Here is a 23,070-nt window from a genome sequence, read left to right on the forward strand (position 1 = left end):
AGTATTCACAACTTTTGCTCAACAAAACGGAGAGTCATTCTACGCAGCATGGGAGAGATTCAATAATTTAATAACAACATACAGGAATCATGATTTTTCTAACTATGTTCTTATTCGAATTTTTCTTAAAGGGTTGGATACAGTTACACGAAGATGGGTATTTAATAGAGCACTAACAACTGGTAGTCCACTACTTAGTCGACGTGAAGACAGTGTGATATATTTGTTAAATGATATGGCCGACTTTGACTACCATCAGTATTGGGATCCTTCGCTGCAGAGTTGGAGCCACCAATACACTCCTGAAATTAGCCAATCTGATTTTACAGATCAACCTTTCGAGCATCAAAAAGATGAGGGATATAGTCTGGAATTAATCATAAGCCGATTGAATGATATGGTAAACAAGCGCGTGGCATTGAATGAGGAAACTGTTGAACCTCAGTCAGAAGAAGTTTTGGAAGAAATATCAAACGAAGATGAGGCACCAATGAAGTTGAGAGATGACAAGCTCCTGAGACTATCGATTTGAGCTCGTCGATAATATTATCATGCATAAATCTAGGAGATCCTTGTCTTTCTCCATTGCCGATTTCAACAGATTTTGTTCTTCAAGAGCCAACGATGATACTCTCATCTCATGCCTATTATTTAAAGTCACGTTTTGTTGAGAAGACGAGCTTACATTGCATACATCAAGCAAAACTTGAGGGCACATAGAACCAAGACCCATATATGGTGTCATATGACACGTACTTTGGGCATCAGCCGCTCTTTGAATGAGTGCTTTTGAGGGTCGAGCATAACGACATTAAAAAAATTGCGCTGATTGGGAGGCAACCCAATTTTTATTTTTATTTTTCGTTTTTATTATTTTGATTTTTTTCCTTTTCTTTTTTTTTAAAAATAGTACAATTTTTGTTACATTTCTGCAGAAGATGTCTTCTAACAAGGCGTGACCACGCCTTATAAGAATACCACTTCTGCGGGAAAAAAAAAAAATCCAGTAGAGGTTTTCGCACAAGGCGTGGCCACGCCTTGTTGAAACACCTCTACTGTTAAACAAAAAAAAAATTGAAAAAAAAAAATTTACAGCAGAGGTCTTCGCTTAAGGCGTGGCCACGCCTTGTTGAGACACATCTACTGAATTTTTAAACCAAAAAAAAAATAAAAATTCTTAACCTACTTTTTTTTTTCCCTCTCTCTCACAGCAGCCTCCATCGCATCTCTCCAAATCCCCTCTCCCATCTCGCGCCACCTTCTCCAGCGTCATCGCGACCCACCAGCCGTCGCCGCTCGTCTGCTCTAACTTCCATAACCGAGCCACACTCTCACGTCCCCACCACAGCAGTAGATGATGTTTCTTTACGATGCTCATAATTTTTCAGGGGAGTTCTCTAACTTTTCCTACTATTTTATCGTTTTAGTTGAGCATCTTTTTTTTGTCATTGAGGACAATGCCAAGTTTAGGTGTAGGAGTTTGTGCGAGCAATTTGACTTTACTGTGGGATTTTTTATTTTTTTTCTTATTTGATTTTTAGTCTGTCGATTTAATTTTTTAGGATATGGAAAAAAAAATTGAAAAAAAAAAAGAGGAAAGATATTAACGTTGTTAGTTCTAAGCACGTAGTTCATTTGTTATCTCTTTCTTCTGAATCATGATTGCCTCCTATGCGAAAAAAATGATGTTTTCTTTGCGTGCAAATGTTTTTGCATGCTCACTTTTTACATTATGAATAAGTTGCTCTTGATGATAGTTAGAGAGGACAAGTGTGTGGGATTTAACACAATTGCTATATTTTTTCTTTGGTGAGCTTTGAGCCTATGAGCAATCATGATATCATGCTCCATTTTCTTTGATTGTGTGTTGTCATTGCATTGTTAATTTTTCTAGAACTTGCATTGTTATACATGTCTTTGTCAACACTTTATGGTGGATTAGGTGCATAGACAAAATGATAAGGGCATTAGGTTTAAACCATTTTCTTTCGCATCATCTAAGCCGTTCTTTGAGCCTACCCTGACTCATAGACCACTAGTGAACCAAGTTTGAGCCTCAGCCTTTTTCTTTGAATAAAAAATAACCACACTACAAGCTGTGATAAATCCTTTTTGTTGGTTATCCCCCTTTTTGAACCTTGAATTGGAAAATCATGTAAACTTTTCACACATAGCATCACTCAATCCAAAATAGTGTGAATTGCCGGAAAAAGTCAATCTCGAATCCTTATAGTAACCGTCTACGAAAAAAAAACAAAAAAAAAAAACAAAAACAAAAACAAAAACAAAAAAAAAGAGAGAGAAAGAAGAGAAGTAGACGAAGTGAAAAAGAAAAGAAGAGCAAACAAATAAAAAAAACGAAAAAAAAAACGAGGGCTCTTGATGTTATAATGAGGTTGAAGATGTTATTATTTGGATGCAATTGTTTTTGTGAAAAGTGCATATGATTTCTCCAATTCCATAGCTCATTGTTTCCTTTTATCCTACCTTACCTCCTAGCCACGTTACAACCCATTTATAGCTCTTTTTGTTTGTGTATTTTAATTTATTCATTTAGTGGAAGGATGTGATATATTTGCAAGCCTATGGTAAAAAATTTCAGTACATTTGACATGAGAGTTTGTTGGTATATATCATAGACACCAATGAGCGGAATGAGTGAATCTTGTGAGGAGTTGTTAAATCCCATGCATTTTAATTTCTACACATTCTGATTGCAGTGATTGTTCATGATGTTATTTTGTGAGGTGTTCTGAAATTAAAATGTCTTCTTGCATGAAAAATGTTTTGGATAAGTAGAGGAAGTGGAAGGAGGACGAAAAATTGAGATAATGAGTTGATCTATTTTATGCTTGAGGACAAACATCGTTTAGGTGTGGGAGATTTTGATAGGCTCGTAATAGTTGATATTTTTATTTCCATATTTCCCGTTATTTCAACCTCCGATATGTTTAATTGATACATTTTTGTGTAATTTTATTTTAGGAGGAACTTTCACGGTCTTGGAGCAAATATGAGTTAAAAAGGTGATGTTTATCACATTTGAAGTTTCCAAGATAGAGTTTGAAAGTGAATGACCAAACCAGAAGGGGTCTTGGAACAAGGCGTGGCCACGCCTTATGATGATGTTTCAGCTGCCAAAAAAAAAAAAAATTGCAAGGAGGAAAATATAGATAAAACATTATCTATTATTTTATATTTTAGGAATTAATTAGGGTTAATTCAGAGTTAGTGGGCTTTTAGCTTAATTTTTTAGACCCAAAAACCAAGCTCCACTTCACGTAAAGAAAAAAGAGGCGGCTGATTTTTGACACAAGAAAAAAGAATTCTCCAATCCAATCACCACAACTCACGAAGAGAGAAGAAGAAAAAGGCTCAAGAATTTCTTACCTCCTTTCCACACTTTTAGGCTAAGTTTTATTTTTGATTCAAGGGATATTTTTACTATTTCGATTTATCACTGTGAGGCTTTTTGTGCTTCAATTTAATATTTGTGTTTGTTCAAGTATTTGTTGATTTATGATTTATTTATATGAAAGTTGTATGTTGATTAATCTGAAAATTTAATTCGATATATAATTTTCTACTGCTATCCATGAATTCAGTGATCCGTAATTGTCATGAACGATTGGTACATGAGTAGCAATAGATTAAGTGTGTTGTGCTATCATAGCATATTTAATCTAAATAAATCAACGAAACTCGATCTATCAATTGCAGCTATCTCGGTTGTTAGATTTAGGATTAACTGTTTTCACAAAACGAAAATGCTATTTTTAATTAATATGGAACGCTATCGTGCCCAGTTAATTATTAATAAGTTTTGACTGGATGCTGGGTTCGGTCAATTATTTTAGGAAAACACAAGAATTTTAGCGGCTATCCCTATAATTCTAAAGTTAATTGCTTGTAATTGCATGAATAAATATATGTTAGACGATGAACAGTGATACAATTGAATAGTAGAAATCCATTGAATCGAGCTTGATAATATTAATTTCCATTTAATTAGTTTTTCATCTTGATTTGTTATTTCTTCTTGCATGTTAAATTATTTCTAGTATTTTATTTAATTCATATCCAAAATCCCCCATTTATTTGCATTTTACTCGAAAGGAATTATCCCCCGTTCCCTGTGGATTCGACCCTGCTCACCATTACACTAGTTTTATTTAAAGAGTAGGAATTTAAGTTTGGTGGCACAACGACAGCGCACCAATTGCATGTATACATGATTTATATTGAGAATGTAATTCTCACCGGAGTTATCCGGCTGTTGTCTTGTTTGTATGTGTGCATGGCAACAGGTGGGATAGGATCAGGGTCAAGAAGAGAACGAGGCTGGACTAGATAGCGTGGAGATCCGGGCTTCGAAGCAACTTAGGATTCAGCACTGATATATAGTTGAACCTAGTTGAATTCGTGTAGATAATACAAGATTTATATGTTTATGTTTAATATGTAATCTGAATTGAATTACATTATGTTTCCGCTTTGTATTTTTTTTAAAAAAAAAAAAAATTAGACCCTGTTTATTATAATTGTTTGAATTATTCCTAAAGATGATTAAGGATTAAATTAGCGTCCGGGTTCCCACAGGCCACATGCAAGCCTTGGAGATAATAAAAAAACCTAAAAATCGTGAATGATTATTTATTAATCAACCTCTTATCGTTGAACCAAACTCTAGTATATTTTGATATAGAAGTTGGAGTAAGATGAGAAGGAGTTGTATGTTAATATTAGGGGTGGACATAATTTGGTTAAAACCGAAATAACCGACCTGACCAAAAAAATTCGGTTTAAATGGTTCGATTTTATCGGTTTTTAGGTCGGTTACGGTTTCAAAATTAAAGAAATTCTATTTTTCGGTTCGGTTTACGATTTTGATCATCCGAAAATCGAAATAACCGAACCGACCATATTATATTTAACTATTTGGATTTTTGTATAATAAGCATTAGTCATGTGACAAGTCCAATATTGACTACCGACTAATTCTCTCGTTTGAGAGTTAGGATTGAACTTAGTCATCACTAATCATTATACGTCTATACATCTATCAGCTGTTTTCTTTCCTTCTACATCTAAATTTGCGCAACTCCATTCTCTGCTTCAAATTTCAATCTTCATAGCCCATGATACTTCAATAACTTATCGCTTTGTTTTTCTTTTGAATGATTCATTAATCATTATTTTATTTACTGGGTTGTTATCTTTCAAGCTCTCGGTTCTGTTTCTTAGATTGTTAAGTCATAGGTGTATTGTAATCATATATGTTCTACTAATCTATTCTCATTGTTTCTTTAATATGTGTTGCATCTATCAAGTATCAAGCGATGTATAATTTTATTTCTTAACAAAATGTTATAAAATCGTATATAATCGACCATATAAATCGAATCGTATTACAAAAAAATCAGACCGAACTGTAATAAAATGTTTTGGTTTTGGACCATATATATTCAAAAGATAGCACCGAAAATCTAACCGTTATAGAAAAAAACTAGACCAAACCGACCGATGCTCACCCCTAGTTAATATTAACAAGAAATTCTTTTATTTTAAATGTTATGTCAAAACTATGACAATTTAGTGGATTGTCTATACTTGTACGTGAAAACAGAAAGTGAGATTAATATTTTTTTTAGTAGATGAGGTCTTGGTCCAATAGTTAAAGTTAAGTTCCTAAATTCGTTGGTCTCTAATTCGAGTCACAGGTAGATTTAATTGTTTCTTTGTAATTTCTTTGTTTGAGACAAGCAAGTCTTGAGTTCACGCTCAAGTATTGTCGGTAGCATGATAAATTACATTATATATTTGTAATTTGAAACAATATCATATATGTACTCTCAAGTACCGTTGATAACAAGATAAATTACATTATATATTTGTAATTTGAAACAATATCATAGATGTACTCTAAAAAAATTAGAGAAAAAAATGAATTCCTTTTTCCTGAAAGATATGTGATTCGAAGATTGAGAATAGCTTAGAAATTAGAGCAACAAGAGTGTTGTGTCACTTGATTTGTTATTTGTTTTGGGCTGATCAACGGCACGTGTTATTAAATTTATGTTTTTAGCTTTTGTTTTATTATTCGTATTCTGTTGTCTATAATATTAGTACCAAATAAACTGAGAAAGCACATTCTAATGTGTATGTGATATTATTATTTGAGAAGTAAAATAATTTGAATTAGGGAAAACAAAGTTATAATCTACAAAATGTCAATTTTAATCATATATATATATTTGAAAAGTAAAATAATTTGAATGAGGGAAAATAAAGTTGAGTAGGTCTCTTGTGAGACGATCTTACAAATTTTTATATGTGAGACTATATATATATATATATATTTGAAAAGTAAAATAATTTGAATGAGGGAATACAAAGTTGAGTAGGTCTCTTGTGAGACGATCTCACGAATTTTTGAAAAGTAAAATAATTTGAATGAGGGAAAACAAAGTTGAGTAAGTCTCTTGTGAGACGATTTTACGAATCTTTATATGTGAGACGGGTCAATCTTACTGATATTCACAATAAAAAGTATCACTTTTAGCATAAAAAAGTAACATTTTTTCATGGATGACCCAAATAAGAGATCCGTCTCACAAAATACGATCTGTAATACCGTCTCACACAAATTTTTGACAACAAAGTTATATCTACAAATTGTCAATTTTAATCATATATACATACATATATATATATTTATATTTTAATAAATAATTTAAATATTTTTTTAATTTATAATTTTTGCTTATTTTCTGGCATAATTTAAATTTTCGCCAAACCAATTTATCCGCAAATCTTCATCTCTCCTGGGTTTCGGAGTGCCGTCTCTCTCTCTCAATCATCTCTGTCAAGAATTTACGCCCCATGAGGCAAGCCTTTTCCAACATCCCACATTCTCTTGGTTTCCGCTTTAGAATTATTATTGTTGTGTTTCTGGTTTTGAGTTAAAATTCTTGAAATTTGTGGTTTGATTTTGAAAAGTGATTCGTCCCGTTCACGCCCGTTTATTTTAACTGGAAGCCCAACGGTGAGACAAAACATTATTTCAAGAAGTTCAAGCCCACCAAACCAGCCCAAAGAACCTGTATGAATTCAGCCCAACAGCGAAGGCCGCAGCGAGGAGGAATCGTGCCACGTTTTGGAAGAAATATGTTTTGTATTATTGAAGGGATGAAGGTTGTGTAGATTTCTTGTTGTTCTGAGTCTGTTGGGATTGACTGGAGGCTGGAGCAGTGGAAACTTGAGAAAGATCACTCCGAATAAAGGCGGTGGTCTCTGCAAATTGACGCTTATATTCTCTTGTTTTTTTCCGATTTAAAAATCTTACGAAGTTTCAGTTTTTTGCTGTTTATATACTTCATCGCGATCTCGGTGGATGTCCGTGTCGCATAGAATTGTCTGTGGTTTCTCGCCCACATTGTATTCTCGTTCTCAATCATTGTCTTTCGTTCGGTGTGGAAGTTTCCAACTTCTTCACATCTTTTTTAACCATGTCGGTTATTCCTCGCCGCTTTTCCCATTGACCATGCCGCGTCATCAGGTACCTCACTTTTCTCTATGTGCTTATGCATCCGTATTCATTCCTGTTCATCTATTTTTGTCGCATACATTCTTTGAAAATATCTATCACAGAATGGGTGGTGCTGGATTATTATGTGCGCTGTATGTAATACATAGTTATTAGAAGTGTCCTCGAGACATGCGCATTTCTCCAGGGGCCGCGAGGCTCAATGCTTCTCCTAGATGCTAGCAGGGCAAATACTTCCATAAAGTATGTGTCTCGGTGTTGCTGCATGAGTTTTATCACCTCTTAAATGCTCAAAACACTCTTTAAGTTAGCGTTAAATATGGGGCTGATCCATTTTTACGTACAATAAATACTTGCTCTATCAGCATTTGACAGTTTTTATCTTTCATATTGTATGATAAATGACAAAAGTTTCATCAAATATACAGATTTTAAGATTGACCGGTTATTACTTGCTAGCGCACCTCACTTTGATAAGGCCCGTGTTTTTGTTTTGAGCGAATATCCTGTGACACCAATGCGACTTTGTGCACATTGCGCCTCAATTTTGTATTCTACATGCACGTCTATTCATTGTTTTTAACTTATTTGCTGCCATCAGTCATTGTAAACTGTGGTGAAATTGTTTTCATCTTCCAAATTATGTCCGTGTGTTGTTTTCAATGTTGATATAGGGTTCTATATTGTGTTATGAATGTTCTCTTGTATTTCTCATGTAGACTACGGCTGATTCTTGTTATTTTTAATCCTTTTTTTCAAAAAACATACCTTGCTTTTTCTGTCGACCATAAATTGAGATTGGTGGTAACTGAACTTATCATAAAATGTAGTGTGGTGGAGGTTCCAAAGGGCATAGGTGGGTAGAAAAGTCAAATCCAAATAGACAATCCACCTCATATTCGGTATCGGATAGTATTCCTAGTGCAACCACTGAAATCATCACAAACAGGCTCAATTCATTGGGTGTTGCAGAAAAAAATGAGCAGTCTGATGCATCAGAACCATCAATACAGTTTGGGAACATCGGGCTGACAAGTCATGCACCTATTCATGGAAAAAAATCTATATGGAAGCCCAAGTCCAAGGCATATGGAACAGTGATTGGAACCACAGCAGCAGAAGTCAACAATGCTCCAACTGATAGCATGGCAGTCTTGGCCAACAAAACTCGAACAGCATCCACTGAGAAACCTGATGCTGGTTTGAGTAAGTTGTTTAGTGGTATTTTATTGGAGAACTTTACAGTGGACAACTCAACGTACTCCATTGCACAAATTAGAGCTACATTTTATCCAAAATTCGAAAATGAGAAGTCCGATCAAGAGGTAATATATCTCATGTATCCTTTCTTATTGTCCTTCCATTTTTAAAAATTTTAATTCCGAAAACAATATTCGAATACCCTTGGTTGTTAGCTATGTGAGTTTTGAACTTTTTACCAAAGCGTCTCTTTCACTCATTTAAACAAATACATATTATTATTTCGAGTGGAACTCAGGGATTTTTATACGTGGACATGATTTTCCAGGTATTGATTGAGGAGATCTCGAGTTTGCATTTGAGGCGAAAAATTCATTTCTTTGTATTTACAAGTTTTTATGTCATTTATACAGATTAGGACAAGGATGATCGAAATGGTTTCTACGGGTTTAGCTACCGTGGAGGTATGGTTAATCGCCCTTCTTTTTAAACTTTTTTTACCCGTTTTGCATGCCATCTTTGGTTAACTTTTTTAGTTCCCATCATTTTTCTCATCCGCTCCAACTTCTCAAACCCTCAAAAGTCACTCACTTTCACTCCCTGTCGCTTTATTCTTGTAAAATTTGACAGGTTTCACTCAAGCACTCGGGATCACTTTTCATGTATGCTGGACACGAGGGAGGAGCATATGCAAAAAATAGCTATGGAAATATGTAAGCCCATATTGGATTTTTTTCCCTTGTGATGTTCTGTCTTCGTGCTATATCTCTTCAATGTGTAAATGTAAATTTTGTTTGTATCAATTGACTTGGTGGATTTCTAGATACTTGTTATAAAAATGCTTGTAATGTTTCACTGTCTCATATAAAAGTGTGAGAATTCTGCTAAATCTTTAAGTGGTTAAATTTTTTAATGCACCAATTTGTCTAAACCGTTGCTGTCTTGGGACAGTACTACCGTTATATCACTGTTGCAGAAGTTCACCATTGTCCTAACTATTTCTTTTTTGATGGAGCTAAACTAGGCCCCTGTCATCTGTTACACCTAAGTAAATTACCAAAACTAAAGCTGCTGTCTAGGCTTTTCCCATACCTAATTTCTTTCCATTGAACTCGGCTTGCTTCATGTTGTCACATAGGCATAATGCAACTGGAGATAAGTATGAATAGTTGCCTAGTTGGTAATTTGGTTCCCATGGAGTTTTGGAGATCTCTTAGTTGTACACTTTGTCTTTATTTTATGTTTTACTAATGATTGTTGAATGCTATGCATATACCAAAGTTACACTGCTGTTGGTGTCTTCGTTCTTGGACGCATGTTTCGTGAGGCATGGGGTTCACAAGCCAACATGAAGCAAGCCGAGTTCAATGATTTTCTGGAGGTAAATCCTGATTGTGCTCGATCATTAATGGAAATCGCTAAAACTTTTATGAAGCTTTGCTGTGGAATAAACGCTGTTGAGCTTTAAGTTCAGTTGATGCAGTACTGCAAACCATTTTTGTGGTCGGGTTTGGTTTGTACCATTAGCCTTTAGTTTGGTCTACAGGTTGGTGTGTGGTAATGTGAAAAGTTTAAAACCTTGATTTGGTTGAAGTTTGTGAAATTAATTGAACGAAATAAAGATTTCTTATGCATGAATAAAGTTAAAGCTACATAGCTCTTGTCTGTTTTTCATCTAAAAGCCAGTGCTCACCCGTTATAAGTTCGATATTGCTTTGACACATGCATCGCAATATGAATCACATGCTTTCTAGCTTCAGTTCATTTTATGTTTCCATGTGCAAATATTTCTGCTTATATCTGTATGCGTTGAGTTAATTCTTTTATAGTTTTTTTCCTGTAATTCTCAAACTGATGTTTACTGTTTGTTTAATTCAGCGTAACCACATGTGCATATCAATGGAGCTGGTTACTGCTGTATTAGGTGACCATGGCCAACGTCCTCGTGAAGATTATGGTGAGTTGATCAGCCTTGTCCTTTTTTTTTGAACTTCAATTGCACAGAAACCCAATATTTATAGTTGCTATGGGTTTTTCAGCAGCTATTTTATGGTTTTGTCAACACTTAGAAAATCTCCTTGGATTCAGTTTTAGACCGGGCATCATTATATCTCATTTGAGCGGATATGTCCTATGAGACTTTCGTAATCAGTTTACAAATTTTTTGGATACTGGTGGATTTTGTGATGATGGCATTATGTGTTCTCGTTTCTGGTTAGGAAACAAAAATAGGTGGTAGGAATGTAACTATAGTGGTGGATCTAAATCATAAATTGTCATGTGTGTATTAGTGTTAGGGTTTTATACTCTGCAAATTATTTTCACTTGTTATCATGTGATTCATGATCACTTAACTATCATTACCACTTTGCTTGCGCTTTTCATTTCGAAATTCTTGTGGAATTGTTTGAGAAAGGTTTTTCATCTTTTTTGGTATTTTTAGGTCTGTGTGCTTCCTTACTCTTGATATTTTTCTCCTTGTTGGGGCAGTGGTTGTTACTGCAGTCACTGAGTTAGGTTCTGGAAAACCAAAATTCTATCCAACTCCAGACATTATCGCTTTTTGTCGGAAATGGCGGCTGCCAACAAATCATATTTGGTTATTCTCTACAAGGTATTGATTTTTTTCCTTCCGCTATCTTTCTTAAACATAGGATCATAAATGGAAATGAAGATCTTTGCAATTTGGTTTTCTTTCCCCAAACTTTTTTTTTTGATAGAAAACTAGATATATTATATTAATTTAATGTTACATCATTTGCACGGATAAGTAATCCGCAGCAACGTTACAATAGGAGTAACTTAACCCAAACTCTACAACATCATTACAATTCTTTCCCCAAACTCATTTCTCAGTTGTCAAAAAGTAACCAAACGTTATCACCTCATGTTCAATCTTTTGTTGGCAAACTATATTTCTACTAATTTCTACATTACCCAAATCATTCCATTTATTCAAAACTCGCCAAAAACCTTGGGTGGATACATGTGTTTGCATCGACAATGAACTAAGTTGTTGCAATGATAAATGTGCTCGTGGAGTTGAATGGGAATTTTTTACATTTTCAAATTTCTGATGAAAACTTAGGCAAAAATAATTTGCAAACTGGCTGATTATTTATAATGACTCTAGAAGATCCATGACAATATTTTGAAATATGTACATTTAGCCATTAGCAATAGTAACTCAAAACTTATTTACACTGCTCATTTTATGTTATTTCACTTTAGGAAGTCAGTGATGTCATTTTTTGCTGCTTATGATGCCCTCTGTGAGGAGGGAACAGCTACACCTGTATGCAAGGCACTTGATGACATTGCAGATATATCTGTACTTGGTAAGGTGTATGCTTCGAGTGAAACTGGAACTTTTTATGTAGCCATTTACATTTATGTTGCAATAATTATTTTCTACTTTTAGCTGTTGATTTATACTCTGATTGTTGTGTTCATGCCTTTTGATGTTACTTTGAAACCGTGACCAAGTTTAACCTTATTGACCAGTCATCCTAGGCTGCCTACTCTTCGAAATTTACCTTTTATTTCTCATAGTAGTTTATCTTCCGATGCTTTTGATTTTATACATTGTGACATTTGGTGTCCATATCATATTCCCACATGTAACAATCAAAGATACTTTTTGATAATATCCTGAAATTCTTGTTTTAATTATGTTGGGGCTGCCCAACAGAATTCTCTGATACTTAAATCAGTTATTAAATACAACAGTGGTGATAAAAATATTATAGAAATGCAAGGGAGAGATTTCTTAGTTATAGCAAACATTTTCACTCGAGTCCTTATATCACATTTTTTCCTTGTATATTTTTATATGGTCTCACGAGTACAATTGCGAACGGCTGTCACTAATACATGACTAAACCTTACTGTCATCATCTCTGTTAACATCGTCCTCTGTTCTTTTTTGTAGCCGTGTTATTGTGAGGCACTTAATGGAATCGGCCACATCCATGACTTTCTTTGCTGCATTTTGTTAAAAATTCCCTATCAGGCTCTGTGTGACTTGTCTAATATATTCTCCGTGCGAAATTGTAAGCTGGAGTCTGAAAACACTTGTGTCATTGGCAGACAGTTTTGATACTTATCATGTACTTTTTATATCTGCTGTTGCTTTGCCTGGTGCTCTCTGTCGTATTTAACGTTCAAATTCGATAACAACATGGATCGATTTATTACTGGAAAGGATAGTTTGTCAATTGGGTTGAATGCGAAGTTTAACTTTTGCTTTTCATCATCTGCAGGATCAAAAGACCATGTAGAGGTGCAGGGAGAAATCTTGGAAGGTCTAGTGGCTCGAATAGTTAGCCACGAGAGCTCAAAACATATGGAACAGGTTTTGAGAGATTATCCTCCACCTCCATCAAATGGAGGTGAGCTGATTATATTCTATGGACATGTTTCTTTTGTACATGAAATAGACTGTTTTCCTTCAAGGTGAGCTGATTATATTCTATTAAAAGATATTTAGTTTATAATATTTTTTTGGAGTACATCAAACATTTAGCTTGAAGAAAAAAAACACGCCCCTTGTGTAATTATCTTTTTGTGGGGTATCATTCTTATTGTCCGTGACTAAATTAGTTGGAAAAATGATTCTGTTTCAAGGTAAATATATCTTCATTTGAGAATACACACGGTCATTCACGTTGACCTCTAGGTTGTTCCCTTTGCCTGTTCTCTTTGGAGAAGTGTGGTCATTTCTGCCCCCACTTCGCCTCTCCCCTATTTACCATTCTTTGATGAGGTGTGCTTTATGATTTTTCTAATTGAAAAAAACATCTGGAAAAGTACGATACATATATGATATACCACAAATTTAGTGTTAATTCCCCGCCTCACTTGCAGTGGTTGTTTCAGGTTGAGGTTCCCTGTTAAGAGCTTACAAAATGGTGTTTTATGACTTTAATTCAGGAGAGTTCAATCGTGACTTCATATGAGCAGGATTTTTGACTGGAAAATTCTTCCTATTTACTAATAAAAGTTTTTATCAGGTGTATCATTTCAAAAGGCTTGTTGGAAACCTCAACCAGTCAGTTGTTTATTTGGCTGCAAGTATAAAGATTTAACCGAGGAAATAGTTCAAATATTTAGTCGATTATGTGTCATTTTTCTTAGTGCTGATAATTAAGAAAGTTTGACGAAGTATCTCCAAGTATCTACATGTTGTTTGATATAACATTATGATCGTATCAACTATGCAACTGCTGTGATACATGGGCACATGAGTCAATTATTTTTTCCTTTTCAAGATGTCTTTGCTCAGGATTCATCTATTTATGAAGAACACTATAGCAGTCTATAATGTATATCAATCTCTTGTTTTCCCCTTCTAATATTTTGGGATTCCAAATATGAGTATCATCATGTTGATGCTTCAAATTCATCGTTAAATTGTGTTAATGATGTTTCACTTCTCTAAACTAAATGTTCCAACCTGAGATTTTACCTCGATGCATTTCTATATTGGTCGCTTACTCGTTGATAGTTTTTTCTCTATTGATGTTTATTGTTTCACATTTTGTATCAGCTGATCATCATTTGGGTTCTAGCCTACGGGAAATTTTTGCCGCTAATAGAAATGATGAGAAGCAGGTAATTAAGATTATCTTTTCTGGGAAATTTCAGTTTTCAGTCTTTGATATTGTACTTGGAACATTACACATTTGTATTTTGTTTGATGTTTGATTATAACATTATAGCAAATAAAGGCACTTCTTAATGGTGTTGGTCCTTCTTTATGCCCAAATCATTTGGATTGGTTTGGTCATGAGGTCTCTCAATCTCATTCAAGAAATGTAGATCAATCAGTTTTGTCCAAATTTCTGCAATCTCGTCCTGCTGATTTTTCCACTGCAAAACTTCAGGTAGTTTATTCTCTTATTAATCAACTTGATGATCTGGGATCTTGAGGGAGTTTGTGAATCATCATTTTGGGGGTGTATACTTATGTTAAGCATTTATTCGTTGATGTTTTACACGTTTCATACAGTTGTTTTGCATTGGATTCATGATTCTCTGGGATATGTGTGTATTCTGATTCTTTCCTGGCTAGTAAAATTGACTATATGTCAGTGATAACTAAGTTTCTTCGACCTTATGCACTGTTGTTTTCTAATTCAACAATATATAAACTTTACTAAACTCATTCATCAGGAAATGGTCCGTTTAATGAGGGAAAAGCGATTCCCTGCTGCCTTTAAGTGCTATCATAACTTTCATAAGATCAACTCTGTGGCAAGCGAGAATCTTCATTTCAAGATGGTAATCCATGTATACAGTGACTCAGCCTTTAGACGCTACCAGAAAGAGATGAGGTGTGCTTTTACCTGTGTGTACTTTTCACTTTCTTCCATTTAAGTAAAAGAACTACGTGCTCAACTACCTAGCCTTTGCATTCTTTATCGATCAAGATGTTGCGTGCAGGTGCAAACCAGGATTGTGGCCACTTTATCGAGGTATACATCCTTGTTTTCTCAAAGAATGCATTCTCTATGATGTATTTGTTGTTCTTGAAAGTGCAGCTGTGGAGACCATGTTAAGTATGTAAGACGAGCCGGCCAGTAAGCCTTGCGAGTGTGCTTGAATTAGCGTGTGCTTAAGAGCATTATATCTTGAGTCAAGCTTGAGTTTCTTTATTTTATACATGAAAAGGTTCTGTCAGTTTTTATTTAATAACAATGTTTATGATTGTACGATGTTTTATTGATTTGAAGCATACCATGCCACACCCACCACTTTCCCAATCTCTCCGCGCCCCCCGCACATCATTAGTTTCACCATCCTTTTTTTCCTCTTGTTTTTTATAGGTTTCTTTTGCTTAATTATCTCGGTTCTTTCATTTTTTCCCTAATACTTGAAATGACAACAGTTTTAGGTCACTAAGTTCTAATCTTTTTGAAATTAACCCCCCCACCCCCACAAAAAAAAAAAAAAAAAACTCGCGCAGGTTTTTTTGTGGACCTAAATTTGTTCAAAGTTAACAAGGAGAGGCTCACAGAGTTCTCAACAGAAAACAATGCCGTGGTAGAAATTGATGGTGACACCAATGGTGCATCTGCCAAATATGGTTTGGCTGACGAAGATGCAAACCTAATGATCAAGTTGAAGTTTCTTACATATAAGGTCTGAGATTATGAGATGATTTGGATTCCATTATTCAGTGGCTGATTAATTCCAATTTTCGTCTTTTTTATTTGTAACATTGTTGGCAGATTATCATTTGAATTATAGAATATTTGGCTTAAAGAATGATGCTAAACTGTTATGTGTCAGTGTGTCATTAAACATTTCACCTTGAGGAGAGGTTAAAGTTTTTTCGTTATCCCGTGAATACGTTATCTGAAGACTATAAAAGAAATGCATGACTTGATTATATGAATTTATTCTCACACGCACAACATAGGACACCAGTTTCCATGTAAATTAGGTGCAAAAGTCCAATTATCTTCTTCAGAGGACCAAATATCTTGAAAAGAGTAATTGAATTTTATTTGTGCTGTGGTTCTTCCATTCCAGTGTAGCTATCTAACTCTCTAATCAGTTAGGTGGAAGTATGATTAACATGAACCAATATCTCAATGTCAACTGTCACCAATTTTCACGATCAATTTTCAGTTTATTTTGAACGATGAATTGATGAAAAAAGTAGGTGATTGTAGAGTTGAAAAGGATATGCAGTTTCTGGTTTCAATAATTAGCTTCTGGTTAAGGATGTTGTATTTGATAAACAACACGATGACTTGAAGTCGCGGTAAATCTTCTTAAACAATTGTATGTTTGATTAAAATCTTCAAAAGTGAAATGGATTTTTCCTTTTAATGGTGAGATCTCATGGTATTTAGCAGAGATAAAGAAAATGGTTATTGTCTAACCAACACCAAATAAGTATATGGTGCAAGACTTAGTTGTGGTGCATCTGATGATCTGATTTGTGTGTGTTGGTATGTTGCTAGGTTGTTAATCATAAGGGAACTGAAAGCTAGCTGCCTAATCATAAACAAGATTTGTTGTTGCCCCATTCTATCTACTTCTAATGGGCTGTTTTAGTTGATTCTGTGGTATTCCCCACAAAAAAATTAGTACATCTGGGTCAGTTGGATATCAAGTTTTAATTCTTCTTGATAGTTTGAATTTACAGATAAGGACCTTTTTGATACGAAATGGCTTGTCAATTCTTTTTAAAGAAGGTCCAGCTGCTTACAAAGCCTATTACCTGAGGTTGGTTTCACTAGGGACCTCACTTTTCAGTTGCATTTATACTACAAAATTTATGTGATTGATCTTTACTTGTATCATGAAAGCGTATGAGGGCAATTGTCAAATATCTGGCATATGCTCAAGATGAATTATCTGAATGATTTATTTTATTTTATTTGAGACAGTGATATGAATGATTGTGTGTCATCAGTTGCTTAGCTTCTTGTGTCTCGTCTTAAAAATCATATACTACCTTTTTGTAGAGACTTCCTTTTTATTACCAATTGTAAGTGATTATTTGCTTTAGGCTATTTTTTTCTGGAAGAATTATACATAATATACTAATTTGAAAATAATCTCCATATCAATATACTAATTTGAAAATAATCTCCATATCAACATAGCGGTGGAAAAAGTACCATTCTGTGTCTATTGGAACCCTCATTTTGAAACAAAATTTTGGACATATTTATTTTATTAGGTTGTGTGTTGCATTTGCTGCTTGTTATGATTTGTTCTTTTTCGAATTAAAGCAGAATTTCTGACAAGTAAAAATGTTGAACGCATTCAGGGCCAAGGATAGCAATGTTCTTGAAAATGTGAATATTGTCTCACCGTGTCTATTTGATTTTTTTTAAGTACTTATATAGTTTATTACATCTCTATACTATTATGTGGTCATTCTAGACAGATGAAGATATGGAACACTTCAGCTGCAAAGCAGAGAGAATTAAGCAAAATGCTGGACGAATGGTATTTCTGGATTTCCTTTAACCTTCCAGCTGGAGTTTCGTTACAGTATTTAATGATGTCTTAACTTCTGTCAAGGGCTGTATCGATTTGTAGAAAATTTGGAAACAAACAGTTGTCTTCATCCACATATCTCAGTGAAGCAGAGCCATTCCTTGAACAGTATGCAAAGTGCAGTCCACTTAATCAGGCTTTGATAGGATCTGCTGGAAATTTGGTGAGAACTGAAGATTTCTTGGCTATTGTGGAGGGAGGCAAAGATGAAGAGGGTGACCTGGAGCCAGAGAGAGAAATAACTCCTTTAAGTCCAACATACACAGTGAAGGAAGCTGTTAGGAAGGATGAGGGTCTCATCGTTTTTTTCCCAGGTAGAAGCTGATATCCTGCACTCCTGATGTATCTATGGCTATTATTAGTAACCTTTCTATCCCACTCTACATAACTAAAAAAATTCAGGAACATTTCTATTATCATGCTTGTTCTTGACATCGACACCATCCATTTAAAGTAGTTTTTTTTTTAATTGATTTATGTCGTTTGATTTTCTTATTGTTGGATTTGATAAAATATCTGCCATTGCATGACTCAAGTTTGTCCTATTTTCTTTATCGAAATCTTGTATACCTGCACCTTTAATTGATGCATCTTAGGAATACCTGGTTGTGCTAAGTCTGCCCTTTGTAATGAGATATTGGGTGCCCCTGGAGGACTTGGTGATGATCGACCTGTTCGTAGTTTAATGGGTGATCTTATTAAAGGTATTTGGTTAGTATTTTATTTATATTTTTTTGATATCTAATCGTTGTATTTATAAAGAAATTTTCTTGTTACTAACAATTCAATAGCCACCATTCAACAATAAGAAACCAACCACAAAAATTCTGTTCTAAGAAAGAGATGACATGAAGTTTTTCGTGTTTATATGCATATGATCTGATTTTTGATATTTTGTTGTGGTGGGATGACAGAAACTCTCAATCATGTTTCTAGTTTTATATTCAGTTCATTTTGCTGTTATGATCCAACATTTAGGCATCCGTCTATGCAAGATGCAACTGAAGGGATTTTTTGGAAACATATGAACAAAACTAAGAGCATGCCGAGATTTATTGGAAAAGATGCATTTTGCTGTACAATCTCTGTTTTAAATTATTACACCAGATGTCTGAGTGTGTGTATTTATTTATTTATTAGGTCTTCAAATCCTCTTTATATTCTCGAAGGACCTCTGGATTACTGTTTTTATTGTAAACAGAGCTGAAAGATTTCTGTGCAGCTATTTGTCCTGAAGAAAAGATTAATTTCTTTGCCAAATTGTTTTCGTGACACCTAAACCTCTTACTTCTCATATATCTTTCTTGAGTTTAATTTGCATCATGTAATGTGACAGGTAGATATTGGGTGAAAGTTTCTGAAGAGCGCCGTAAGAAACCATATTCTATTCTGCTTGCAGACAAAAATGCGCCAAATGAAGAAGTTTGGAGACAGGTGATACTTTTAGATATTTCATTTTTAGTCCTCCCCTGCAGAATGGTGAAGTGTGTGACTACTTCTGCACGACATTCGCCTTCCATGAGAGTTGGTAGTTTCTTGTCTACTACAGAATGGTGGTTTGTGTTCTGCATATTATGTTAAAAATATTAATGTTCGATATCTCAATGCTGCTTTCTCAGTGTTCCTTGTTGCGACCAAGATTCTTTTTGGCATTGGAAGATATAGATGGGACATCGGATACTGACTATTTTGTTCATTTTTCTCCATTTTCATCTGTTCTTCATTCCACATTCCCTGAGTCTTCTCTCCTTGTCTTTAGATTTTCCTTAGGGCTATTCTATAAAAGAAGTGAATAGTAGGTGATTTTGGTGATCCCGGACTTTGGTTTAATCAACTCACTATACCTATCCCTGTAGATTGAGGACATGTGCCGCAGCACAAAAGCATCTGCTGTTCCAGTAATTCCTGATTCGGAAGGTTAGCTGTTATTGCTTTAGTCTTTTATTTATCGTCACTTAAGAATTCTTTACATTTGTCATCAGTTAGATATATGCATGCTATATGATGACCTTATTCTTTGATACTTCTGTCTAGTCTCTGTTCCGATGTGCATACAAAATGGATCTACATCATTGATGAATGTCACATAGATTTCAATAGTCCACTTTTTCCGTTGTTGATTGTATGTGCCTTTGTTCTAATGCATTTCCTAGTTGGTTTATGGATCTGCTTTCTCCTCTTACATCTTCAGGAACCGAGTCAAATCCATTCTCTCTTGATGCTCTCGCTGTTTTCATGTTACGGGTGCTTAACCGTGTCAACCATCCTGTAATAATCAATCTTGCTATTCTATTGCCACCTCCTCCACTCTCAGCATAATTAAGACTTTCTAAATCAATTTGGTTTGCATCTTTAAGGGAAATCTTGACAAGTCATCGCCAAATGCTGGTTATGTATTGCTAATGTTCTACCACCTATACGATGGCAAGGTACTGCTGTTTTGGGTAGTTCTGATATTCATGTCTCATTTCTACTAGATACTTCACAATGCCATTGTCCTACATTTGCAGAGTCGCCAGGAATTTGAGAGTGAGCTAATAGAACGTTTTGGTTCGCTTGTGAAGATGCCTTTGTTAGAACCTGACAGGTTTGTGATTTTCATAGTATCTCCCTGATTTGGAATAAGTTCATTCTTCGCGTGTCAGCCTTAGTTGATTTTTAAGCAAAAGTGGTGGGTTGTGATTCTTTTCTGCTCTTTGTCTACTCGGGTTATTCTATGGGATAAATGCACTTCAATTTTGTTCTTTGAAGAACAAGTTCCAGAATTCTTTGTTCTTTTGAAATGTCTACCGTGAATAAAGACTTGTTGCAATTTTATGACGACAGTTAGCAGGAAGCATGTAGTAGGGCACATCAATAACTCATTATGCACACTAAGTGCAGTGCAGTACATAATTATGCACACAGTATGTTCATGACAGTGTTTGAAATCACTGGCAGTCTATTAACGTTAGGTGTTGGCATTTGAATAATGTTCGGCATGATACTCAGTGAGGCATGATGGAGTGCAATGAAAACAAATAAGGCATTGCATGTCCTGCGACTATACTCCTAGCTTTTCTTGCTATTACTTTCCTTTAGGCTATTAATTAGTACATAATATCTGCTGTAACTTCATTCATGTGATTGGTTTCCAGGAAATTCAAATGCTACTTTTTCCCTTTTTCCATTTTCTTTTTAGCATATTCCTGAAGGCGTATGCATACTTTCTATTGTCCTATCTTGTTGCAGACTTACAGTTTTTTATGTTTCTATCTGCATATGAAGATCTTCTCTACCCGAATCTGTGAGATCTATTTTGAAGGAGGGGATTAATCTATACAAGCTTCACACTAACAGGCATGGAAGGTCAGTGTCATGCATGTGTATTAATTTTGGAGCTCTAGATGGATTGAAGGATTTAGTTTGATAATATCTCCTTTATTATTTCTTATGGTAGACTGGAGTCCACCAAAGGAACATATGCCAATGAATGGGTTAAATGGGAGAAGCAATTGCGTGAGACATTACTCGGGAATGCTGTATATCTCAATTCTATTCAGGTTAGTTTATGATTATTCAAACACGTGGATTTAATTCTCATTCCATAGGTTAGCTTTTTGTTGATTTAAATCTGAAGCCTCCGTCAATCTTAATTAGCTCAAGTTGCCGCTTTACAAAACATATGGTCGTCATTTATCATGCAGCATACCTACGTTCGGTACCAACCTTCGGCTTTGGTCGCTGAGAGAATTTATCTTTCCCCTTTATTCTAAATCGATGTCCTTTCCGGTCTCTGCCTTTGGTCCCATGTAGGGAAAGATTATGTTCTAGTAATGTACTCTGTGTTTCCAGGTCCCATTTGAATTTGCCGTTGAAAAGGTTCTTGAACAGTTAAAAGCAATTGTTAAGGGAGAGTATGCTGCTCCAAGCACTGAAAAGCGGAGGTTTGGGACCATCGTCTTTTCCGCTGTCAGCCTGCCTGTGTCGGAAATAATAGATCTCCTTGAGAATGTGAGTTATTGATTAATGCATTGACAAGGCTACTTAGAATTATTGATAAACTAATAAATTGGGTAAGCATAAGTTCCTTTTGCCATCACCTGAATTGTTTTTTGATTGTGGAGAAATCTTTTGTTAAAGAACTTAAAAAATAATGACTAATTTCTTGATATGAGCATTGAATTCGAGTTTGGAGAACATGTGTGATTTTATTTTTTTTGGATTGAGGGGGACGTGGATTATGTGTCGTCCACTCATGCTTAATCCCTGATCAAACAAATGATATTTTTATATATTTTTAAAATGAATTATACTAGTAATTGGTAACAGTTAGTTTTTCCTACAGCTTGTGACTGAATTTGTGTTGCTGATTAATGATTCGTAATTTGTATCTGTTTAAGAAATAGATGCAACAGGAGAGTGGCATAGGTTTTTCTTTTCATGTCTAGTTTTTCATATGCTACTTTCCCGTGTTATCAATCGATGGTTGCATAATATGCGTATGTTGTGTGTGCTTTTGTTGTTTTGTTTCGAGTGCCTGCGTCCCGTATGCATAGGCTATGAATATTCACAATTCTTTTCTGCACTGTATATCTGAAGCTGTTAAGTGGGAAGGACCCGAAAATTGAAGAAATCCTCAACACCATGAATTTGAAGAGCAACTTAACAAAGGCCCATGTCACCCTAGCTCATAAGAGAAGTCATGGTGTAACTGCTGTAGCCAGTTATGGTCCCTATCTCAACCAAAATGTCCCTGTCAATATAACTGCACTGTTTTTCTCGGATCGATCAGCAGCACTAGAAGCAGAGCCTGGCACTGTCGATGGAGAGAAAATAAGTTCGAAAAACGAGTGGCCACATGTTACAATATGGACTGCTGAAGGAGTTGCAGCCAAAGAAGCAAACATGTTACCTCATTTGTTCAAACAAGGTGAGGCTACTCGGATTGAAATCAACCCACCTGTTACAATAACAGGAATTTTGGAATTCTTTTGACTGTTTGTGGTTTTTCAATTTAGCTCTTTTTTTCTGTTTTGGTTCTTAAATAAACAAACTCTCACCTCCCACAGTTTTGATGAAGCACGTGCTGCCTTTTACCCCCTGTCGTATAGTTTTGAACTTTTTGCTCGTTTGAACTGTCAAACAATTTAGGATCAAGGATTAGATTGAACACTTCCGAGAGCTTTTCTGATTCCGTCTTTCAGAAACTGTGCACATTGTAGTATGCGTCAATAAATTATAATACAAGATTAACAAGTTTATACACGCTCACGGCTTTATTCTATCTTTCATTGTTGTGCTATAAATCACAAGCTCAGTAT

General features: G+C 35.1%; 1 protein-coding gene across 2 annotated transcripts; it reads left to right on the top strand.

The window, feature by feature from the left end:
* The first annotated feature begins 6,827 nt into the window (after window positions 1-6,827).
* On the top strand, window positions 6,828-23,010 carry LOC142553486 (tRNA ligase 1-like). 2 transcript variants are annotated; one of them, XM_075663769.1, is made up of 27 exons: window positions 6,828-7,558; window positions 8,377-8,871; window positions 9,160-9,210; window positions 9,377-9,459; window positions 10,028-10,127; window positions 10,625-10,703; window positions 11,237-11,360; window positions 11,978-12,084; window positions 13,009-13,137; window positions 14,295-14,359; window positions 14,467-14,631; window positions 14,921-15,081; window positions 15,191-15,222; window positions 15,714-15,889; window positions 16,905-16,984; window positions 17,651-17,716; window positions 17,792-18,081; window positions 18,364-18,471; window positions 19,104-19,201; window positions 19,624-19,684; window positions 19,959-20,035; window positions 20,125-20,196; window positions 20,278-20,354; window positions 21,035-21,119; window positions 21,214-21,309; window positions 21,602-21,760; window positions 22,349-23,010. In XM_075663769.1, exons 1-27 carry the CDS (start codon window positions 7,394-7,396, stop codon window positions 22,742-22,744), a joined length of 3,597 nt encoding a protein of 1,198 aa, XP_075519884.1. In that variant the 5' UTR covers window positions 6,828-7,393; the 3' UTR covers window positions 22,745-23,010. The 2 variants fall into 2 exon arrangements, with proteins under 2 accessions (XP_075519884.1, XP_075519882.1); XM_075663767.1 differs by having other exon boundaries at window positions 6,829-7,558; window positions 21,035-21,115; window positions 21,207-21,309.
* The last annotated feature ends 60 nt before the right edge of the window (window positions 23,011-23,070 follow it).

Source organism: Primulina tabacum, chromosome 8 (assembly GCF_025594145.1).
Source record: "Primulina tabacum isolate GXHZ01 chromosome 8, ASM2559414v2, whole genome shotgun sequence".
Taxonomy (NCBI): Eukaryota; Viridiplantae; Streptophyta; class Magnoliopsida; order Lamiales; family Gesneriaceae; genus Primulina; species Primulina tabacum.

Bases quoted from the DNA above. Each gene is read 5' to 3' on its own strand.
- LOC142553486 (XM_075663767.1), top strand. From the start codon at position 7,394: ATGTCCGTGTCGCATAGAATTGTCTGTGGTTTCTCGCCCACATTGTAT. The intron at 18,082-18,363 runs GTAGAAGCTGAT...GATGCATCTTAG, and splicing joins TCTCATCGTTTTTTTCCCAG to GAATACCTGGTTGTGCTAAG. The intron at 20,355-21,034 runs GTTTGTGATTTT...CTGCATATGAAG, and splicing joins CCTTTGTTAGAACCTGACAG to ATCTTCTCTACCCGAATCTG.